The following is an 18,172-nucleotide window of genomic DNA, read 5'->3' as shown; positions in this document are numbered from 1 at the left end:
GGACTCTGGGAGAGAGTTGCCCCGAGCCTGCCTGCTTGCCTGCCTGCCTGCCTCCTCAGAAACCCTGATGGGTCATGACATCACCCGTCATCTCTCCGCTCCTTGAGCGCTGTTGCATAGCAACAACACCAATATGCCAAGAGGGGGGAGAGAAGGAAAAAAAATATGGCCTCCACTACCACTCTCACTCACATGCTCACACATGCTCACTCACATGCTCCATGAACGAAAACACACACACACACACACACACACACACACACACACACACACACACACACACACACACACACACACACACACACTCACACTCACACTCACACTCACACTCTCTCTCTCTCTCTCTCTCTCTCTCTCTCTCTCTCTCTCTCTCTCTCTCTCTCTCTCTCTCTCTCTCTCTCTCTCTCTCTCTCTCTCTCTCTCTCTCTCTGAAAGTGTGTGCTTGCAGACACGTTAACACACATTAATAATAAAGCCTTGTAACTGCGTCCACATCTCATTTTAGCAGTGAGCTAGCAGTTGCTTTGCTCCAAGTAGCAGGTGCTGTTATGGTTCAGGGCAGCAGACTTGAGCTTCAAATCTTAGGAACCCAGACAGCAGCAGGCTTAGTCAGCGGCGCAGTGCGCTCTCTGCAGCCCAGGGTCCTGTGGTGAGCTAGACCTCAGTAATTAAACAGAGAAGGAATGCGGAGCGAGAGTGGAGTGGCTACTGCAGAAACATATCTGCAGAGATGCTGAATTCCTCTGCAATTGGCCCTACCGTGGGCCTAACGATACGGCACTAGCTTACTACACCGGCGACCCGGGTTTGATTCCACATTCTTAGATTTCACTAGTTAGATTATTAGATTTCACTTATTTATTCCAGATTTTTTTTTAAAACACAAAATGGAGTGTCTTTGTCTCAAATGTGTTGTGCCGCTAAATGTGTAATGTCTCACCTTCCTCATGGTGAAACTGAAGACTGGCTTTTACATGGTGAAACTGAAGACAAGTTTCCACACTTTTAGATGATATTTATTCATTCATTCACTCATTCATTCATTCATCTGTAAGTATCCACACTTGATACGCTTTTTTCTCTACAGTTCCACGCCATGGACACGCTGCATAAGAATGGCTACGACATGACGCGGGCCATCGCGGCGCTGGTGCCCCAAGGCGGGCCGGTGCTGTGCCGCGACGAGATGGAGGAGTGGAGCGCCTCCGAGGCCAACCTCTTCGAAGAGGCGCTCGAGAAGTACGGCAAGGACTTTGCCGACATCCAGCAGGACTTCGTAAGTACAGAGAGCATGGTTGTCATTTCAGGTGTGGATGGTGGAGACCATGGAGCCCATAGCCCTTTTAAGATAAGCCTATCTCATCCCCACCACTTTTTCACAAACATAATGCAAGAATAGCATACACAGACGATTTGCCATGGTAATGTCCCCACCACTTTCCAAGCCAAACTTACACCTTTGACAGAGAGCTCTCTACTTGTTGACCAGGGCTCTAAATTAACACACGCCAACCCGCCAAACACGGGTGAAAATTAATTTTGGCTAGTAGAAAAAAATACCTACCCGCCAATTTGGCTAGTAGCCTAAATTATGAACGGTAAACCGCTCCTATGACAAACGTTAGACGGCAAGATTTTCTACATTACCCATGGACACTAGCGTCAGGACGTAGCCTCTCACCGTGGGCTTTCCAGTGCATCGAGCGGCAACTCCATGCTGTTGCGCGCGCCAGCATTGAAAACATTTCAGACGACCAGCCTTCTGTCAGCTACGCTCACACTATTCTGACAGGCAGCTCTCCTCCTATGCTCTCGGCGATTTCGCTACAACCTTTCTAACGTCACTACTGCTATTATTATATGAATATATGAACCTTGCTGTAACAGGCTGCCTTTTTGAAGCAGCGAGGCCCTGACCGTTTCAATAACAGGACTAACGCAGATTATGCATAGAGCTACTTCTGTTCTGTAGGCCTATGTTTTGTGCGAGTGATGAGAATGTGGCGGGGGTTAGAGCAAGGTTCTGTGTGTTGGTGAATGCTAGTAGTAATTGTAACCGTAATAGTAGTGAAGTTAAAAAGGAGTGGTTGTGGAACGAAATAGCGAGAAGGGCAGAGGAGGAGAGCTGACTGTCAGAGTAGTGTGAGCGTAGCTGTCAGTTCAGTTGTCTTCTGAAATGTTCCGAGTCCTGGCGCAACTAAGTTGGAAAGCCCACGCCATCGGAAAGAAAAAAAAAAGCAACTAACGACGAAGCTGTGGAAATAAAAAAGGAAGCGAAGATTCCTGTGATATTATTTACTTTTAGTTAAACTAGGCTTCTGTCATTTTGTTGCGCATGGTAGAGAAGAGCTCCTCCTCTCTCCTCTCTTTTTCCTCTCATCTCCTCTCCTTCCTTGGAGTGTGCGTGTGTGAGGTTTTGTAGTGTTTGGCTGTGTGCTTGGTTACTGTATGTTAAAGGTATGCTATGTGAGTGGCTTGTGTGATGTGATTCAGCTGTTTTCAGAGGAATTGAAAAAAAACTAATCAAATTGATTAGGCCTAAGTAATGAAAGTAAAAAATAAAGCAGAAGTAAAAAAAATAATGAAAAATATATATATATAGCCTATAATAGGCCTATGCTTATTATGTAGGCATAGGCCTATAGTATGCAGGCCTATATATAGTGTATCTGTGTTGTAGAAATTGTTGAACAAAATTACCATAATAATAAAAAAAAAAACTAGCCTAACGCATTGTTTATTTTGGCAAGATTTAAAAAAAAAATGGCTAGTTGAACTTCTGTTTGGCTGGTAAGAAAAAATGTCCACTAGCCAAATTGGCTGGTGTTGGAAAAAGTTAATTTAGAGCCCTGTTGTTGACATTCATAAGTACAGAGCACACGAGAGAGCACAACAAACTATGACCCAATGTCACCTGACAAACCAGGCTGTGATATCAAATGTCGACTTTGCCGGCATCCAGCAGGACTCGGGGCCTCCGCACATCGTTTCGACAGCACTGCGGAGCACTATCGGTTCCAACTATTTTGGTTACCCCCGCACACGGGTGCAGACGTGCTATAAACAATGAATGGTCAATTTTATCACAGCAGAGCATGGATAAACCAGGGACAGCTTTGGCAAAATGGTGCTCTGCCGTAACCAGCAGCCAACGTCCGGGGACATCAGCCCCGGTCTGCGGGGTTGTATTGAAAACAGTGGTATCAGACATTGGCAGAGCTGTGCACTGCACTTTGTTGGAGCCGGTCTGCAGAGGCCCTTAGACAGCAATATGGATGGAGAGCAAACAACCATGACCCCACCGAGACAACAAGCCAACAAAAACCTGACAAGCCAGGTTATGACATAAAATGTATGGTCTTGAAGAAGTACATAGGCTGTGAAGAACTGTGGCTGGAACCAATTGTTTTTGTTCAAATGGTGTCCGACATAATTATGCTGATTCAACAGCCGATGCAGCTTTTGTTAGCTACAGCCATCTTTTTTGTTGTTATGCTAGCCACCCCAAGCACGCACTGAACTGACTATCCCGGTAGAGGGACTTGAGAATTGGGACCCATTAATGAAGTCTTAGAAAATAAGAGCTTCATTTGGAAATGGGAAATGACAACTTCGTTGGGAGGGGATTGCATCTGGTTAGGAATGTTAACTTGCAGAAAATACAGAGCAAGAGGAAGTGCAGTTGCTAGCGTACAGGGAAAACAGGCTTGAGAATTTGTTAGGAAAGACACATTGAGAAAGGCGTTGGGGAACGGGAGAATGGATAAACCTGTTTAAGAAAGCGAGACTGTGAACTTGTTAAGGAAGTGGGGATGACAACTTGTGACTTCAAACTTCTTAAAGAGAAAGAATGGATGAATGGATGTTTGTCGTTTTAAAAAGTCAGAGTAAAGAGAGTTCCACTCAAGAGAAGAGGGGGCGTTTCAAAAGAGAAGGGGAAACTGGAGCAAGAGGTCATTGGCAGTGGAGTAGAATTGAGAGGAAGGAGGAGAGGGAAAGAGGGAGAGAGAAGGAGAAGGAGAAATAGTTGTAGGAGAGAAGGGGGAAGAACAATGGCGGAGTAGGGAGGACTCTTTGTTGTCTTTGTCTTAACGGCAGACAACCTCCCACTGTTTTCTATTTTCATCCCCTGTTTGATGGATGTGACAGCCAGCAGGTCCCTTTGTCTACATAGTTTTTCTGTTTTCTGTTCATTATTGCCCAGCGAGTCCCATGTTCTTCTCATGGTCTCCCCCTGAGTTGGGGGTGGGGGGGGGGGGGGTGTTGGAGGGTGTTCAGGTCAGCCCACAGACTTCAGCACTAGCACACAAGACACATGTTCTCCTGCAGGCTGTCCTACACATGGGGGCCAAACAGAAAAGCAAAACTCGAACAAACAGATTTCGTGAAGCACTAGGAGTTTTAGTATTTGTATTGGTTGTGTTTCGTTTGATGTATTCAATTTGACTAATTAGTGTGCGTGCGTACGTGCGTACGTGTGTGTGTGTGTGTGTGTGTGTGTGTGTGTGTGTGTGTGTGTGTGTGTGTGTGTGTGTGTGTGTGTGTGTGTGTGTGTGTGTGTGTGTGTGTGTGTGTGTGTGTGTTTTTAATACTACAACTGCGTCTTTAATACTACACCTATTTTCAGGCTTTTTAATGATGGGAGTAGGATTTGTTATGTTCATTAAATGTGTCTTGCTTTTCAGCTTCCCTGGAAGTCCCTGACCAGTATTATTGAGTATTACTACATGTGGAAGACCACAGACAGATATGTACAGCAGGTACGCCTGATTCCTTGTTCTGCGTTGTATTGACACTTTGCTTTATCCTTGCATCATGTGTTCATGTATTCATTTGTGTTTCGTTTTGGGTCATCTGGTTTGTTGTGCTTTTATCTAAACTTCACTATCCTTACCCCACCCCTCTGTCTCTCTTTCTCTGTCTCTCTCTCTTCCTCTCTTCCTCTCTTTCGTCTCTACAGAAACGGTTAAAAGCGGCTGAGGCTGAGAGCAAGCTGAAGCAGGTCTACATCCCCAACTAGTGAGTGTTGACCTTCCACCCTCCATGCTCTTTCAATCTGTGTAGAAAATTGAAATCCAAACCACTTTCAAGGTATTTCCACATATAGTTCCTGACTCCCCTTAAGTGAACCGAACTCGGTCATCTGTAAGTGGACCAACAGAAAAGTAAACATGTTCTGTTTGTTTTCACATTGTATGTTGTATTACAGAGGTCTGTCTTGCCCAGTTAGGTTTTTATGGGGTGTCCTCTTTTTGATCACTCCTGGTCATCCAGAGCTCTCCTTAAATTATTACACATAGTCTTCTAGTCTCAAGTGTAAAGCTAGGTTTACACTCGTCCTTAGCAGACCACAACCATTCAGAAACCAGGCGCCACGTCCCCTTTGCAGAGCTGAACACCTTGCAGAGCTGAGCATATGCCTCCCATAGGCTGAAATGTCAGTCGTCGTTCAATACGCTAGCGGACAGTGTGAGGTTCTGATTGGCCTGGAATTTACGTCATCAGAGTCCTTGAATTCTCGCCGGGAAAGTGCGGGAGTGCGGACTTGAAAGCAGATCTATGAACACCCCTCCTCCTCTGCTAGTTTGGTTTCGGTTATGTCAACTTCAGTGCAGGGGAAGTGTAAACCTAGCTTAACTCTTCAGGACTCTTTAGCAAACCGTACTGAGACAACGTCAGCAAAGGTCTCAGTACTGCTGGGTCTGGGTATGCTTTCATGTGTTCACATATGCATCACAGGTCGGAGTTTGCTTAAATGGCTGAAAGGCACCAACAAACATCTTCTAGTAGAGTAAGATAAATCACACACCCCACCCCCCACCCCACCCAATGGAGAGGAGCGTGTTCAAGTTCAGTTTCCTAAGGGGGCGTTGAACCCTCCTCCTCTTCATTCTCTTTGGTGTCGACTTGCCAAAGATGTGTGCTACCTCTACAGCGCTAAGGGAACTCTATTTATTCTCAACCTTAAGTCTCCTAAAGGTCTATTAACCTAAGGCCTCCTAAAGGGACATTCACCTGACGTCACAAGGATCCCGTAAAAGTATGGGCTTGATTTATCTTAACTAGATGTTTGGCACCAAGTGTGAAAATGTCCTTAATGATTAGAAGGTTTTTGAAATGCGTCTAGCTCGTTATTCTGTTTGTTTGTGTGTGTTTGCATCTCCTTGCCTCACTCATCCAGTAACAAGCCCAACCCCAACCAGCTGAGCTCCAACAGTGTGAAGCTGGCTGGCCTGGTGAATGGTGGAGGGGCGGCGGCAGCAGCAGCGGCGGCGGCAGCAGCTGTAGGGGGGGCAGCTGGAGCAGTGGGAGCAGTGGGGGCAATGGGAGCAGCCGGAGCAGTGGGGGCGGTGGGAGCAGTTGGGGCGGTGGCCCCAGGTCAGCCTGTGGCGCTGGGACGCGCCTGCGAGAGCTGCTACAGTGAGTTACCAGCTGATCCCACATCAGTTGTTTGATTTTGATTTGATCACTTATTGTTAATCCCAAAACATTATTATGTTATAAATACAATACACATGCCAGACACTTTTTAATCAAAACGACTTACAATGGAGGCTATAATCAGAGCATACATCACGAACGGAAATATACAGAACAATAGTCTTTTTGTATTTGCGCGTCCCCCATAGCCACCTCTTACCAGTGGTACTTGTGAGGTTCCTGCAACGGGAAGAGTATTAATGTGTATTCAGTATTGAATATTCAAGTGTATTGGTATTGAGTATTGTGTACTGATGTGTCCTGCAGCGTGTGCATTTTAATATCTATTATGTACTAATAAGTCTCTTTTTAATTTCGTCGTCCCCTGTAGCCACCACCTCTTACTAGTGGTGTTCGTGGGGTCCGCCCAACATGCAGTGTCGTCTGTGTATTGTATACTTAAGTCTTTTCTGTATTTTGTCATCCCTCTTGTAGCCACCACCTCTTACCAGTGGTACTCGTGGGGTCCGCCCAACATGCAGTGTCGTCTGTGCGCCTCCTGCTGGACGTACTGGAAGAAGTACGGTGGCCTGAAGATGCCCACGCGACTGGACGGAGAGCGGCCCGGACCCAACCGCAACAACCTGGTCAGTCCAGACTCTCAGCTGCCACCGGTAATGTAAACATCAAATTGGCCACAATATGCCTGTGAAGGCTCATCCATTCATCTAGCCATCGTCCATTCGTCCAGTCATCTGAGTCATCCCAGTCATCCCAGTCATCTAGTCAATCAATCAATCAATCAAAATGACCTATAGCACATTATCATACATAATAGTCATTCAATGTGCTAAAGATTGAAGAAAGAGAAAAGAGGAGAAAAACTATAACTATATTGTGTTATAAATAGTAGATAATTAGTCTATGATCACTGCTGCCCCTATCAAACGAGGTCAAACGAGTTTCGTTGGAGGACACTGAACTGATTTTTGTTTTTTTCGTGGCAAGGGGTCTAAACTTTGCACTAATTTGCACCCAAAGCAGTACCCCCTCCTGCTGCATCCAGATGACACCCCATCCATTTGTCAAGTCATCTCATAACTCTTGCCAGATGAATATAGTTGCACCAAGATCTGCATGGTGTTCCACTCAACTTCGCAAATTGAGGTGGAACTATATTCAGCTGGTGAGAGACAGATTTGTCGTCTCAGTCAGTGGAATTAAAAGTTGAGACACGAAGACGGTTTGGTGGGCTTCAGCTAAACTCCTCTGATCAATAGGGCAACTTTCTTTTAAATTTTTGGTCAGTTTGGTTCAGCACCTGTACCTCTGATGGGCGCACATACTGTCTTTTCTACCTTCTGATTGGAGGGCTCTATTTTTTTCAAGAGACGTACACATAATTTAAAAGAATATGAGAAGCTAACTGCATAGACTTAAGTTGATTACGCTGTTGGTGACTGGCCCAAGGTCTATCTTGTCTTGTCCATGGCAAGCTATTTCAATATTTCAGTACGTTAATTCATTCATAATCTTCACGTCATCCCTTTTGTGTGACACCCAGTGAAACTGCTCATGAACTATGTATGCTGACCAATCAAAATTTCAATGAAATCTCAGAACAGTGAATGTGAGTCTCTGAACCGTGAACACTGTAACCAGACTTTCGCTTGTTAAATTAGATGTTTAGATACATTTTTTTTCTAAGAACTATGCAGCCATGGTTCCTTTTATGAATAATATCATTTTTCTTTTGTGGGGGAAGGAGCATAACTCTAGCCAAGAAGACATGTACATGGTTTAGGAAGATATTGATGTGGGATGTTTCTTGTATCCTCTTCCAACGTTGGGTCAGGCCTTCTCTCGAGTTCCTCTTCTCCCACAAGGAACATAAAACCCTGCTTCCCTCCACTCCACCAAAAAAAGGATGTACAAAAAAATTGCTCTTAAAAAAATTGAAACTTCCAAACAGCAAAGCGGCTCTCTCTTCAGAGCAGAAACTCTTTTATAGCTTCGCAATTGGATGGCGTTGTACCCGTGTGGGTGGCAGGTTTACAGTAGAGGCGCTGTCTTGCTTCACCCCTTTTGAAAGTGGGAAGTATGGACGTCCAAAAATATGTTCTCTCTTCATAAAAGGACACTGCTTATCTCTGAACCCATACAGCAATGCTGTCAGGATGGTTGGAAGAGAAACGTCCCAGCAAATGAGAAATATTTGCGGCAACATATCCAGGCTTCATGCTCTTGTTATAATAGCCTGCCATACTGTAACAGAATATTTTAAAAAATATTGTGGTCTGTTTTTGTCTCCTGTCAAGTCTAGGGTTCGAGAAAACTATTTTTCTATTAGAAGTCTAGTGATTTTGTAGTATTAAGCGAATATTCTATTCATGAGCTTTAAGTTTTCCTTTTTGTCTTGTTCTCACTGCTAATTCAATTGACTGCTTCTGGTTCAATGAATTGCCCTGAAACACTAATGCCGTGTACAGACCAAGAGCGAACGGAGCGAACAAAGCGACGGAAGTCATTATTTCTCTATGGAGGGCACGCGACCGCCGCTACCAAAGCGAATTCGCCAGGAGCGAAGCTTCTTGCGCTACCAGAGCGAATTTTGAAGATTAAACTAAATCTAATCGCAGGCGAATTCGCTCTGACGCTGTTCGGCGACAACCAATCGGAACGTTCATATCTCCGAATGTCCCAGGCTGTCAAGCCAGAGCCGTTATGTGATTAGCTGAATCAAACATGTCAATGCTGCGTCTCGAGCGAATACAGCGAATTCAAGGCGAAACTTCTTCTGCTACCCACGCTACCAGGCAGCGTAGTTCGCTCTTGGTCTGGACACGGCATAAGAGTACTAAGAGTCCATCTGTGTTCTGTATTTGTCAAACAGTGTGTGCCTTTTTATGTCAGGGTGAGAGATTAAAAAAAAAAAAAAAAAAAAGATATGGGGCCTATACTACAAAGCTGGTTCTGGATAAGTTGAGGTTAAGTTAAGCGGTAAATCATCTAATAGAAGAGCCTGGAGTCCTCATTTTCTTTGGAAAAGCTCTTGCATTAGATGATTTACCTCTTAACTTAACTTATCCTGAACCAGCTTCGTAGTATAGGCCCGTGGTGTTCAGCATCTACTTTTTTGATTTCATACTTCTGTGCATTCCTGATACATTAAACAAACAATGTCTTAATGATTCTCACACCGTTTCCCTACCTGCCTGTCTGCCTGTGTCTGCCTGTCTCAGGGTGCCCACAACCTGACGGTGCGCCACAGTGGCAGCCCCAAGTTTGCGGTGAAGACGAGGCAGGCCTTCTTCCTGCACACGACCAGCCTGACGCGCGCCGCGCGCCGTGTTTGCCAGGACCTGCTGCACTCTCACACCCTGGGCCGACACCCCTACAACCCCATCAACACCACCGCCATCAAGACTGAGTGTACGTCCTCTACACACTACAATATATTACATTACATTACATTACATTACATTACATATGTGCATTGTATCAGCAAAAAAAAAAAACAAGTGCATTGTATCAGCAAAAAAAAATCATCAGGCATAAACATAGCACTACAGTTTGCATACAATATTGAAAAAAAATGTTTTACTCTAACAAATTTCATGACCAAAATCCATCCTCAGCGTACAGACAATTGCATAAGTTGTGTCCACAAAGCTGTGAACTGTGAGAGTTCACTCTACACTAGACTACTACTCCCTGCCATCTGCTGCAGGCAATGTGTAGCTGAGATATTATTCTTACTCTGACAAATTTCATCGTGTGTAGTGTACACACTGAGGTCGTGTAAACGTTTTGTGCACAAGGCTGAGTGTGAGTGCACAACTACAGCACAACTGGCTGTCGTCTGTTTTTGGGAATATGCAGCTGTGTAGCTGAAAAATCATTTGTACACTCTGAGTAAGTGCATTGTGTACACTGGGGTTGGATTTTTTTGTTGTTGTTGCCTACACTCTGTGGTTTACCATGCCATCACAATGACTAATGGATGGGATTTTTTCTCTCTTTTTTTTTAAATGTCTCCGTTCGGATGGCTTTTAAGCAGTTTGAAGTATGCTTGGGGCTGTTGTTTTGTTGGAAGATGCAGATACACACACACACACACACACACACACACACACACACACACACACACACTCACACACACACACACACACACACACACACACACACACACACACACACACACACACACACACACACACACACACACACACACACAAAGCTGCTTTTCTATGACCCTCTCACAGTCAAGACATGAATAGTATTAATCAGGCTCCTGTTATTCTTGATTATATCCGCTGTTATGCCAATTGTTGGTTGGTGTGAATTTGGTGTGTCAAGTAAGCAATTCGCTACAGATGGAACAAACACCACAGTCCGCAATCTTTTCATTTCCTCGTAAGGCCTATTTCAGACCACAACGGGGAAGCGTGGCGGGACGGAAGCGTTTTTTACCAGCGGTGGCGAAAATACTCTCTACGCTCTGCGTCGCGCTGCATTAGGGAAATAGAACTCGAGAGGAATTTGGAAGGCAACAGCCGGCGGTGTCCCATTGAAATGAATGGCACAGTAGCAAACTAGTGGCTGTTGGGGGGGGGGGTTTGAAAAGGGCTGGCCACACACACCAACGCTGAAATGCCGAGTAGTACACACTGCCCGATACTAAGCAGAAATCCAGCCATCTTCTCGCTGCCGTCCCGCCATGCTCTAGTGTGGATCTGGCCTAAGGCACAACACTTCGAATGTGAATCGTAATCAGTGTTTCCCATACATTGAGGAAACTATGGCGCACCGCCATAGTTACATATACAATGTATATGTATATATATGTATGCATGTGTGTGTGTGTGTGTGTATATGTGTGTGTGTATATATATATGTATATATATATATATATGCATACGCAACTGAATCCTCTTTTCTGGTTGGCTGATGGAGTTGCAACTAATTCCCTATAACCTATCAGGCGTCAAACGTGCGACTAAGTAAGGCGAACTGCAATTACTAATTCTAAAGTGCAGGTTGCTATAGCCAAAAGCCAGTCGTTAGTTCTATCGCATTTGTTTATCAAGTCAAGAGTCAGTCATTAATTCTATGGCATTTGGTTGTCAAGCCAAGAGCCAGTCGTCAGTTCTATCGCATTTGGTTGTCAAGTCAGTCGCCCTAAAAGTTTTACATGCATCCGATAGAGGCGCGCCTGATTACGTGCGCACTAAAGTATTCTGCAGTTGGCATAATTCATAGGTTACAAATTTACAGACAAAAATACCCTGTACCGAAATTTCAAGCACCTGCCTCGCCATCAATTGTATCGAAACGAGTCACCTCATCATCTGCTCTACTCCCATGATTTTTAAAATGTAGGCTATTTCCCGCTGCCTTCCCTTTGTTATTGATCCGAAAACATCCCTTTAAAAAAAAATTAGGCTACTCTCCTCTTGTGGGGAAGGAACACGTGTGAAAGGGGAAAGGGGAAAGTTATTAGATGCGTCCCACGCATCTCTATAAGAGGCTTTGGTGTCCGTCCGTCCGTCCGTCCGTCCCTCCGTCCGTCCGTCCGCCCTCCCGTGATGTGTTTCCCTCCCGTGATGCGTTTCTGAATTGTGATTCCCTCCTGTGATTCCCTCTTGTGTCCACAAGGTGGCAGTCGCTCAGTTTTGGCCTGGAGCTCATGCGTGCAAACCAACCGTGCTCTTTGCCAGTGAGAAAAACATGGCGGCACTTCCTGTTGATTTTCACATGAAAGTTTTGCTTAATTTAAAGTCCCTAAGCGACTATAAATGTTGTGGCTTCCATATATTGATGTAAAAGTGCCCCACGAAGTAATGAAGCACAACAAAGTTACTCCACATTACCATTTGACCACTCGTTTTTCTATGCTAACAGGGTAGCTAATGTAGCATTGTAAATGATCCAGGGAGAAAGGGGGAAATGTTGTGATTTCAGTCCGCCTGAGGCAACGATTTTCGTGGGGAAGATGACCTGCATCTCGGTGGCATTGAACCACGCCCCCGTGCCTTATTTGGCTCGCTCAGCACGTGCGTCCTCAGTCCAATCGCAATGCTTTATTTTCCCCAGACGTTTAATCGCATTTAAGTGAAAGTGCCATGTATACACATCGCAAAATAACTCTTAATCCGATCTATTTAAATCGCATTTATTAAATCGGACTTAAAAACATCATGTACACGTAGCCAATGTCTCATTGATTAGTTTATGGAACTTACGGTTTGTCTGTTACGGTCCACGAAGACAATATCCACGTGAAAACGCAAACGCCTGCAAACCACTGTTTTGACAGAAATACAGTTCACCTGTCGCCTACTCTGTTTTCTTCCCAAAGCGGCATTTAAAAGTATTCCATGAAATCCAACATCAACGTCACTTCAAATAGGTGACAGCATCATGCTCACACATGAAATAACACTTCAGTGAGGGGGGGGACATCACTGCTCTCATATTAAAGTGAAAAGAGAATTTCACATTTTAGTTTATTTAATGTAGGCCTATGCAAAATTGCAAATAGCCTATTCATTGAAATCTGTCCAGAAAGGGTTGTAATGTTTGCCTGTTTTTTATGTTTGTAATTAAAAAAAAAAAAAAAGAAAAAAAAAAGTGATTTAAAAAAAAAAAATAGCCTAACAAAAATAGAGATTTTATGTTAAAAAAAAAATGTGATATGGGATGGACCGATGGCCCCCCTAAGCTAAATTCGCCTTAGGTCCCCACATTGCTAAATGTAGTGTAAGGGATTATTTTGAAAAGACAGTAACATGTAATCAGCAATGCATTACAGTTTTTCAGTAAATTGCCCAACACTGTTGAAATCCTATGGTACTTTTTCAAATCCAGGCTTATACAGTACATGGTAGGCTTATTGATAAATTGCCTTGACAGGTTATGAGGAGGCCAAGGGGGCGTTTGGGCAAAAAAGGTTCAGAACGGGCATAGACGGACGCATCTGTTGTCCGCCTGTCGGACTTGTTAAAAATGTCCCTAGCGTGGGGGTCTCTCTCTCCCTCTCTCTCTCTCTCTCTCTCTCTCTCTCTCTCTCTCACGCACAAAGTTGACAGGTAGCCTGTGATGATCAGCAGGGGGAAATAGACGTGTGATGCCACATGTGTCGATTCAGCATAGAAATGCTTCGCAAGTTTTTGTTTTTAAACTTCCATCCCACCGTGGTATAGGGCCAAAGGAAAATTAAATAATCACAGCGTCGGCAGGCTATCAAACGAAGATTCTAGGCGCATCAAGTTGGACGCCCTCACAGCAACATTCTATCTTGATAGAACATGGTTCCTACAACTTAACAGACAATAATAGATTTAAAAAGTACCCTACCATAACGGCAGATAAGCGGGATAACGGTCTTCGAGGTCGCCCGGTTATACGAAATGAATGGATTGGGGGAGGCAACTTTTTCTCCGCGCTGCGCGCGCTGCGACAGAAGTATCAAAACCAGTCAAGTTGTTGTAGTTAACTTGGGTTTGGGAGCAATAAAAAAACTTCACAGAAGAGACAGTTGGGATGAGTTTACTGACACTCCCCACTCCCCAGGCTTTGTTTTACAGTTGTATGATAATGAGTTAGGCGACAGGCTTTCATTGACACAGCAGAGGAGACATCGGGCTGTATATAGAAATGAATGTGTAATGAATGTGAATATAGACATGTGTAATATGTTGTTCAGCCCTTTTACTGGGAGGAATTTTGAAAAACTGGCCCTGTGACCAGCACCCCTCATGTAGAATGTGTACGCAGGAGTGTGTGGGGAAAAAGGCCTACTCTCTCACACCCTTTTTGTCTGTGCGTTAACAATTTCACAGTGCTCCTAAATTCTTATCTGTGCTCCTATTTTGTTGTTGCTTTTTTTTACTGCATTGTTTTATGTAAATGACAATGTACTACTATACATGTCATGGGTAAAATCTTATGTAATTTCTCAAAGCATAAATGGCTGAAATGTAGGCCTATAGTTTCTCCATGCGCCAATGTCATACTTTACTCATTGTTTCGCCGTTTTGCATTTACGTTGCTTCAATTACCATGCCCCCATAGTTTCTAAAATTTCTGTGGGAAGCACTGATAATGATATAGTATTGTTATCAAATTGCCCTCTGTGTTAAAACCAAGAACCATGTCAGACAAAAAAAAACTATCACAGCTTTGCAGTCTGGAGCAATGGAGAGAAAACCGCCGCATTGGTGTATGTGGCTTTGGTGTCGTGGCATTCTGTCTTCTGGCTTCTTTGAAATGACTAGCTTTAGTTTAAGCCAACCAGTTGCCATTAGCCAGCCAGACTATTTAAAAAATGTAACCAAATATGTCTATGACATTGTAAAACTGGAGAAAATACATCTATTCATGTTTTAAAGAAAGTTGTACATTTCCAAGTCTTAGAAATTGATGGGGGTGAAAATTACATGTGAACACATGAAAAAGTTAACATTTTTGAATGGGCGGCAAAGTTATGGAAATGAACGTGCATAAATTCTTGAAATAAAAATACACGTACTCAACCTGCAGTTTTAATTGCAATGTCACAACTGTAGTACTGGAATGAAGTTTGGTGCACAGTTGGTTAGGAAAAGGAGCATGTGTGGGCTGGACCCTGTGGCTTATTACTCTGCCATGTCTCCTGCAGGTGTGACGCGGTTGCCAGAGACTCCTAAGAAGCTGCACCCTCTCAAGCCACTGGTGAGGAAGCCCCTGGAGTCAGTGGTCAGATATCTAGGTAAGAGCAGAAGGGATGCATGCTCAGATCCTCATTGATCCCTTGACTTGATCCCCAGTGGTTTCTGTGGCATTTTATGGTGTGATGATGGTGTGTTTCTTTTTATGATTTACTATGATTTTTTTTATTTTATTTCATTCTATAGCCCTATTTATGGTATTTTTTTAACTTTGCAAGTTTTGTTCTGCCCTGTGCCATCTTTTGTCTATATTTAATTGCCCCTTTTGGGGAAAATTAATTGAAACTTGAAACTTGGCAATGGCCAAGCCATAGTGTATTACTAAAAGCCCTGTGCACTGCCATAGTGGTGTAGTACTGGTAGTTACGTTTTTTCTGTGACTATTACAACGTCCCAATGTCGTAATGGCGTCTGGTAAGGGGCTACTGTGCCAACGCTGTTACTCTGTTTCTTTCTGCCATCCCAGAGGCCCACCCGTACACCCCCAAGCCGGAGCCCCAGCGCAGCGCCACCATCCCTACCAGCAGCCTGACGCCCATCAAATCCTCGCCCATCCTCAACAACGGCTCGCCCACCATCCTGGGCAAACGCAACTACGAGCAGCACAACGGACTGGAAGGTGAGGAGGAGGAGGGGGCATGGGATGGGATGGGATGGGATGGGATGGGATGGGATGGTGTGTGTCTGAGAACAAAGAATCTCCTATTAGAGAAAGATAATTAATTCTCAACCTAAAGTCTCCAAAGGTCTACTAACCGAAGGTCTCCTAAAGGGGCGTTCACCTGACGTCACATGGATCAAGAAAAAGTATAGGCTTGATGTATCTTAGTCTACTAGAAAAATCTTCGCTAAGAGCGTGAGAGTGTGGGGTGGTGAATATGGGCAGGGCCGGATTAACGCACAGGCTAGATATGGCTGCAGCCTAGGGGGCCCACCACAGGCTAGATATGGCTGCAGCCTAGGGGGCCCACCACAGGCTAGATATGGCTGCAGCCTAGGGGCCCCCACCACAGGCTAGATATGGCTGCAGCCTAGGGGCCCCTACCACAGGCTAGATATGGCTGCAGCCTAGGGGCCCCTACCACAGGCTAGATATGGCTGCAGCCTAGGGGGCCCACCACAGGCTAGATATGGCTGCAGCCTAGGGGCCCCTACCACAGGCTAGATATGGCTGCAGCCTAGGGGGCCCACCACAGGCTAGATATGGCTGCAGCCTAGGGGCCCCTACCACAGGCTAGATATGGCTGCAGCCTAGGGGCCCCCATTATTGCAGAGTTGTGACAGGATGCAATATTTTTTAAAAATCATCCGTCGTGTTGATTACAGTTGGTAGGTATGTTACCTTGTAATAATTATGATATTCTTAATGTAAATTTGACGGAAATTTGCCTTTCGAGGGGCTCACAGACACCAAAGCCCCAAGCCATCTTAATCTGGTCCTGCATGGGAGTGATGATGGGAATGACTGAATGGAGGTTGGGTGGAGAGGGTGATGTATGGAGAAACTTAAAATGCAGTTTCGTCCTGCATGCTCACGCGTGCATCTTTGTGAAAGTCAAGTCAAGTCGAGTCAATTTTATTCATAAAGCCCTTTAAAATACAACAGAGGCAGCGGACCAAAGTGCTCGACAAGTAAGTAAAAGGACTTGAAAGACCCCAAGAGAGAGAGAATGGGTGGTTGTTGAGGAGGGAGATACATGGGAGATTTGCATGTGAGATACGTGGGGGAGTGAAGGAAGAGTAATGAATTTGAACTCAACGTTTACTTCTTTATCACTTAAAAAAAAAACACAGTAATGTACAAATGTCTGTGTTCTCTCACCCAACATTACATACGCCAAAGATTAAAAACATTTCTAAGATGCACATTTTCCATCCATTAGTTCTGTCTGAAGGTGCTTGACTGTGTCCAAATCCGAGAGTGTGTGTTTGTGTTTGTACTTCCTTGTTTACATTCACTGGCCCTGCAGTCTCTTTTCTGACCAGCAGGGGTCAGGTGTCTGTGACTTCACTTCAAGTGTTTGGTGGGATTTTGTTAGTAGGATTTTGTTTTGAGGGCGTGCAGAGTTTCTGCTGCACACAACCACAGACTCCCGACAAAACCCCCACTTAGTCTCTTCCAGCTCTCTCTGCCTCGGCTGTTTAGTGGAATTGGCAGCCATGACTGAGGTTTTACATGTTTAATTCATCTCTAGCACCCTCTTCATCGTCTCTCTACTCTTGCCTTTTTTCCCCCCCGTTTCCTCTCCATTCTCTCGTTTTTTTTCTTTACTCACTCCCTCATTTACTCCATAGCTCACTCCTTACTCTCGTCCTTCTATCCTGCTCCCACTGCACGCGACTCCGTACGACACAGAGCCAGTTTGTCCATCAGTGGACTGGATGGGAACTCTTTAGCTCTTGGGAGTGTTTGCCTGGGTGACGTAGGTCTATTTGACCTTGTTCTTTATCCCGGGGCTCCTTCCTTTCTCTCTTTTTAGTCACGTGTATGCCACTCTGTGCGACACTATATCAGTCTGCCCGTCAGTCAGTTGGAAGCGGCTTTTTTCGTTTCCGAGTGTTTGCCCAGTGACGCAGGTCTATTGAGCTTGTTCTTTACCCTCTGTCAGTCCATCCATTCTGCTCCCAGGCACCAAACCCGAGGCGCTAACCAAGAAGATTAATTAACGTGTTTATTTGGCCACGTGTTTGTTTGGTTGCTACTCTTTCTGACCGTTTTTCATCCATTCTTTCTTTGTTCTTTACTCTATTCTTGTTCCCAGGCACCAAACCCAAGGCGCTGACCGCTCAGTGGGACATCATGTCCAAGCGTGTGTGCGAGCCGAGCCGGGCCGCTGCGTCCCTGCAGGACCAGGTCCACGAGCTGGACTGACACACCCCGCCCCCCCAACACCTCCCCTTTTCACCCTTCCAAGGTGACCGCTGCACCATACTGCACAGAGACAAGGTCAGACTCCAGTCTCTATCCCACCTCCAGAGCTGTATAAAGGAGAGGGAGAATTACTGTTCCAAATGCAATTACAACACTAGTAGTATGATAT

At 44.8% G+C, this 18,172-nt stretch overlaps 1 protein-coding gene across 4 annotated transcripts in view; it reads left to right on the top strand.

Annotated features, from left to right (window-relative positions):
* The window catches only part of mta1 (metastasis associated 1), a 76,661-nt gene that overhangs the window by 57,057 nt on the left and 1,432 nt on the right, over positions 1 to 18,172 (top strand). For 2 of the 4 annotated variants that reach the window (XR_010032017.1, XR_010032019.1), the window contains 9 exons: positions 1,088 to 1,276; positions 4,686 to 4,760; positions 4,961 to 5,019; positions 6,182 to 6,420; positions 6,916 to 7,094; positions 9,663 to 9,852; positions 15,083 to 15,172; positions 15,598 to 15,750; positions 17,894 to 18,078. Coding sequence is in view for 1 of the 4 variants with exons in the window: in XM_063184598.1 (XP_063040668.1) it covers positions 1,088 to 1,276; positions 4,686 to 4,760; positions 4,961 to 5,019; positions 6,182 to 6,420; positions 6,916 to 7,094; positions 9,663 to 9,852; positions 15,083 to 15,172; positions 15,598 to 15,750; positions 17,894 to 18,003 (1,284 nt within the window). In the remaining 3 variants the exon portion in view is untranslated. The remainder of the gene's footprint in view (positions 1 to 1,087; positions 1,277 to 4,685; positions 4,761 to 4,960; positions 5,020 to 6,181; positions 6,421 to 6,915; positions 7,095 to 9,662; positions 9,853 to 15,082; positions 15,173 to 15,597; positions 15,751 to 17,893; positions 18,079 to 18,172) is intronic. The other 2 variants (XR_010032018.1, XM_063184598.1) reach the window with 2 other exon arrangements.

The sequence above is a fragment of the Engraulis encrasicolus genome, chromosome 19 (genome assembly GCF_034702125.1).
Source record: "Engraulis encrasicolus isolate BLACKSEA-1 chromosome 19, IST_EnEncr_1.0, whole genome shotgun sequence".
Taxonomy (NCBI): domain Eukaryota; kingdom Metazoa; phylum Chordata; class Actinopteri; order Clupeiformes; family Engraulidae; genus Engraulis; species Engraulis encrasicolus.
This window is presented reverse-complemented; position numbering and strand designations above follow the sequence as displayed.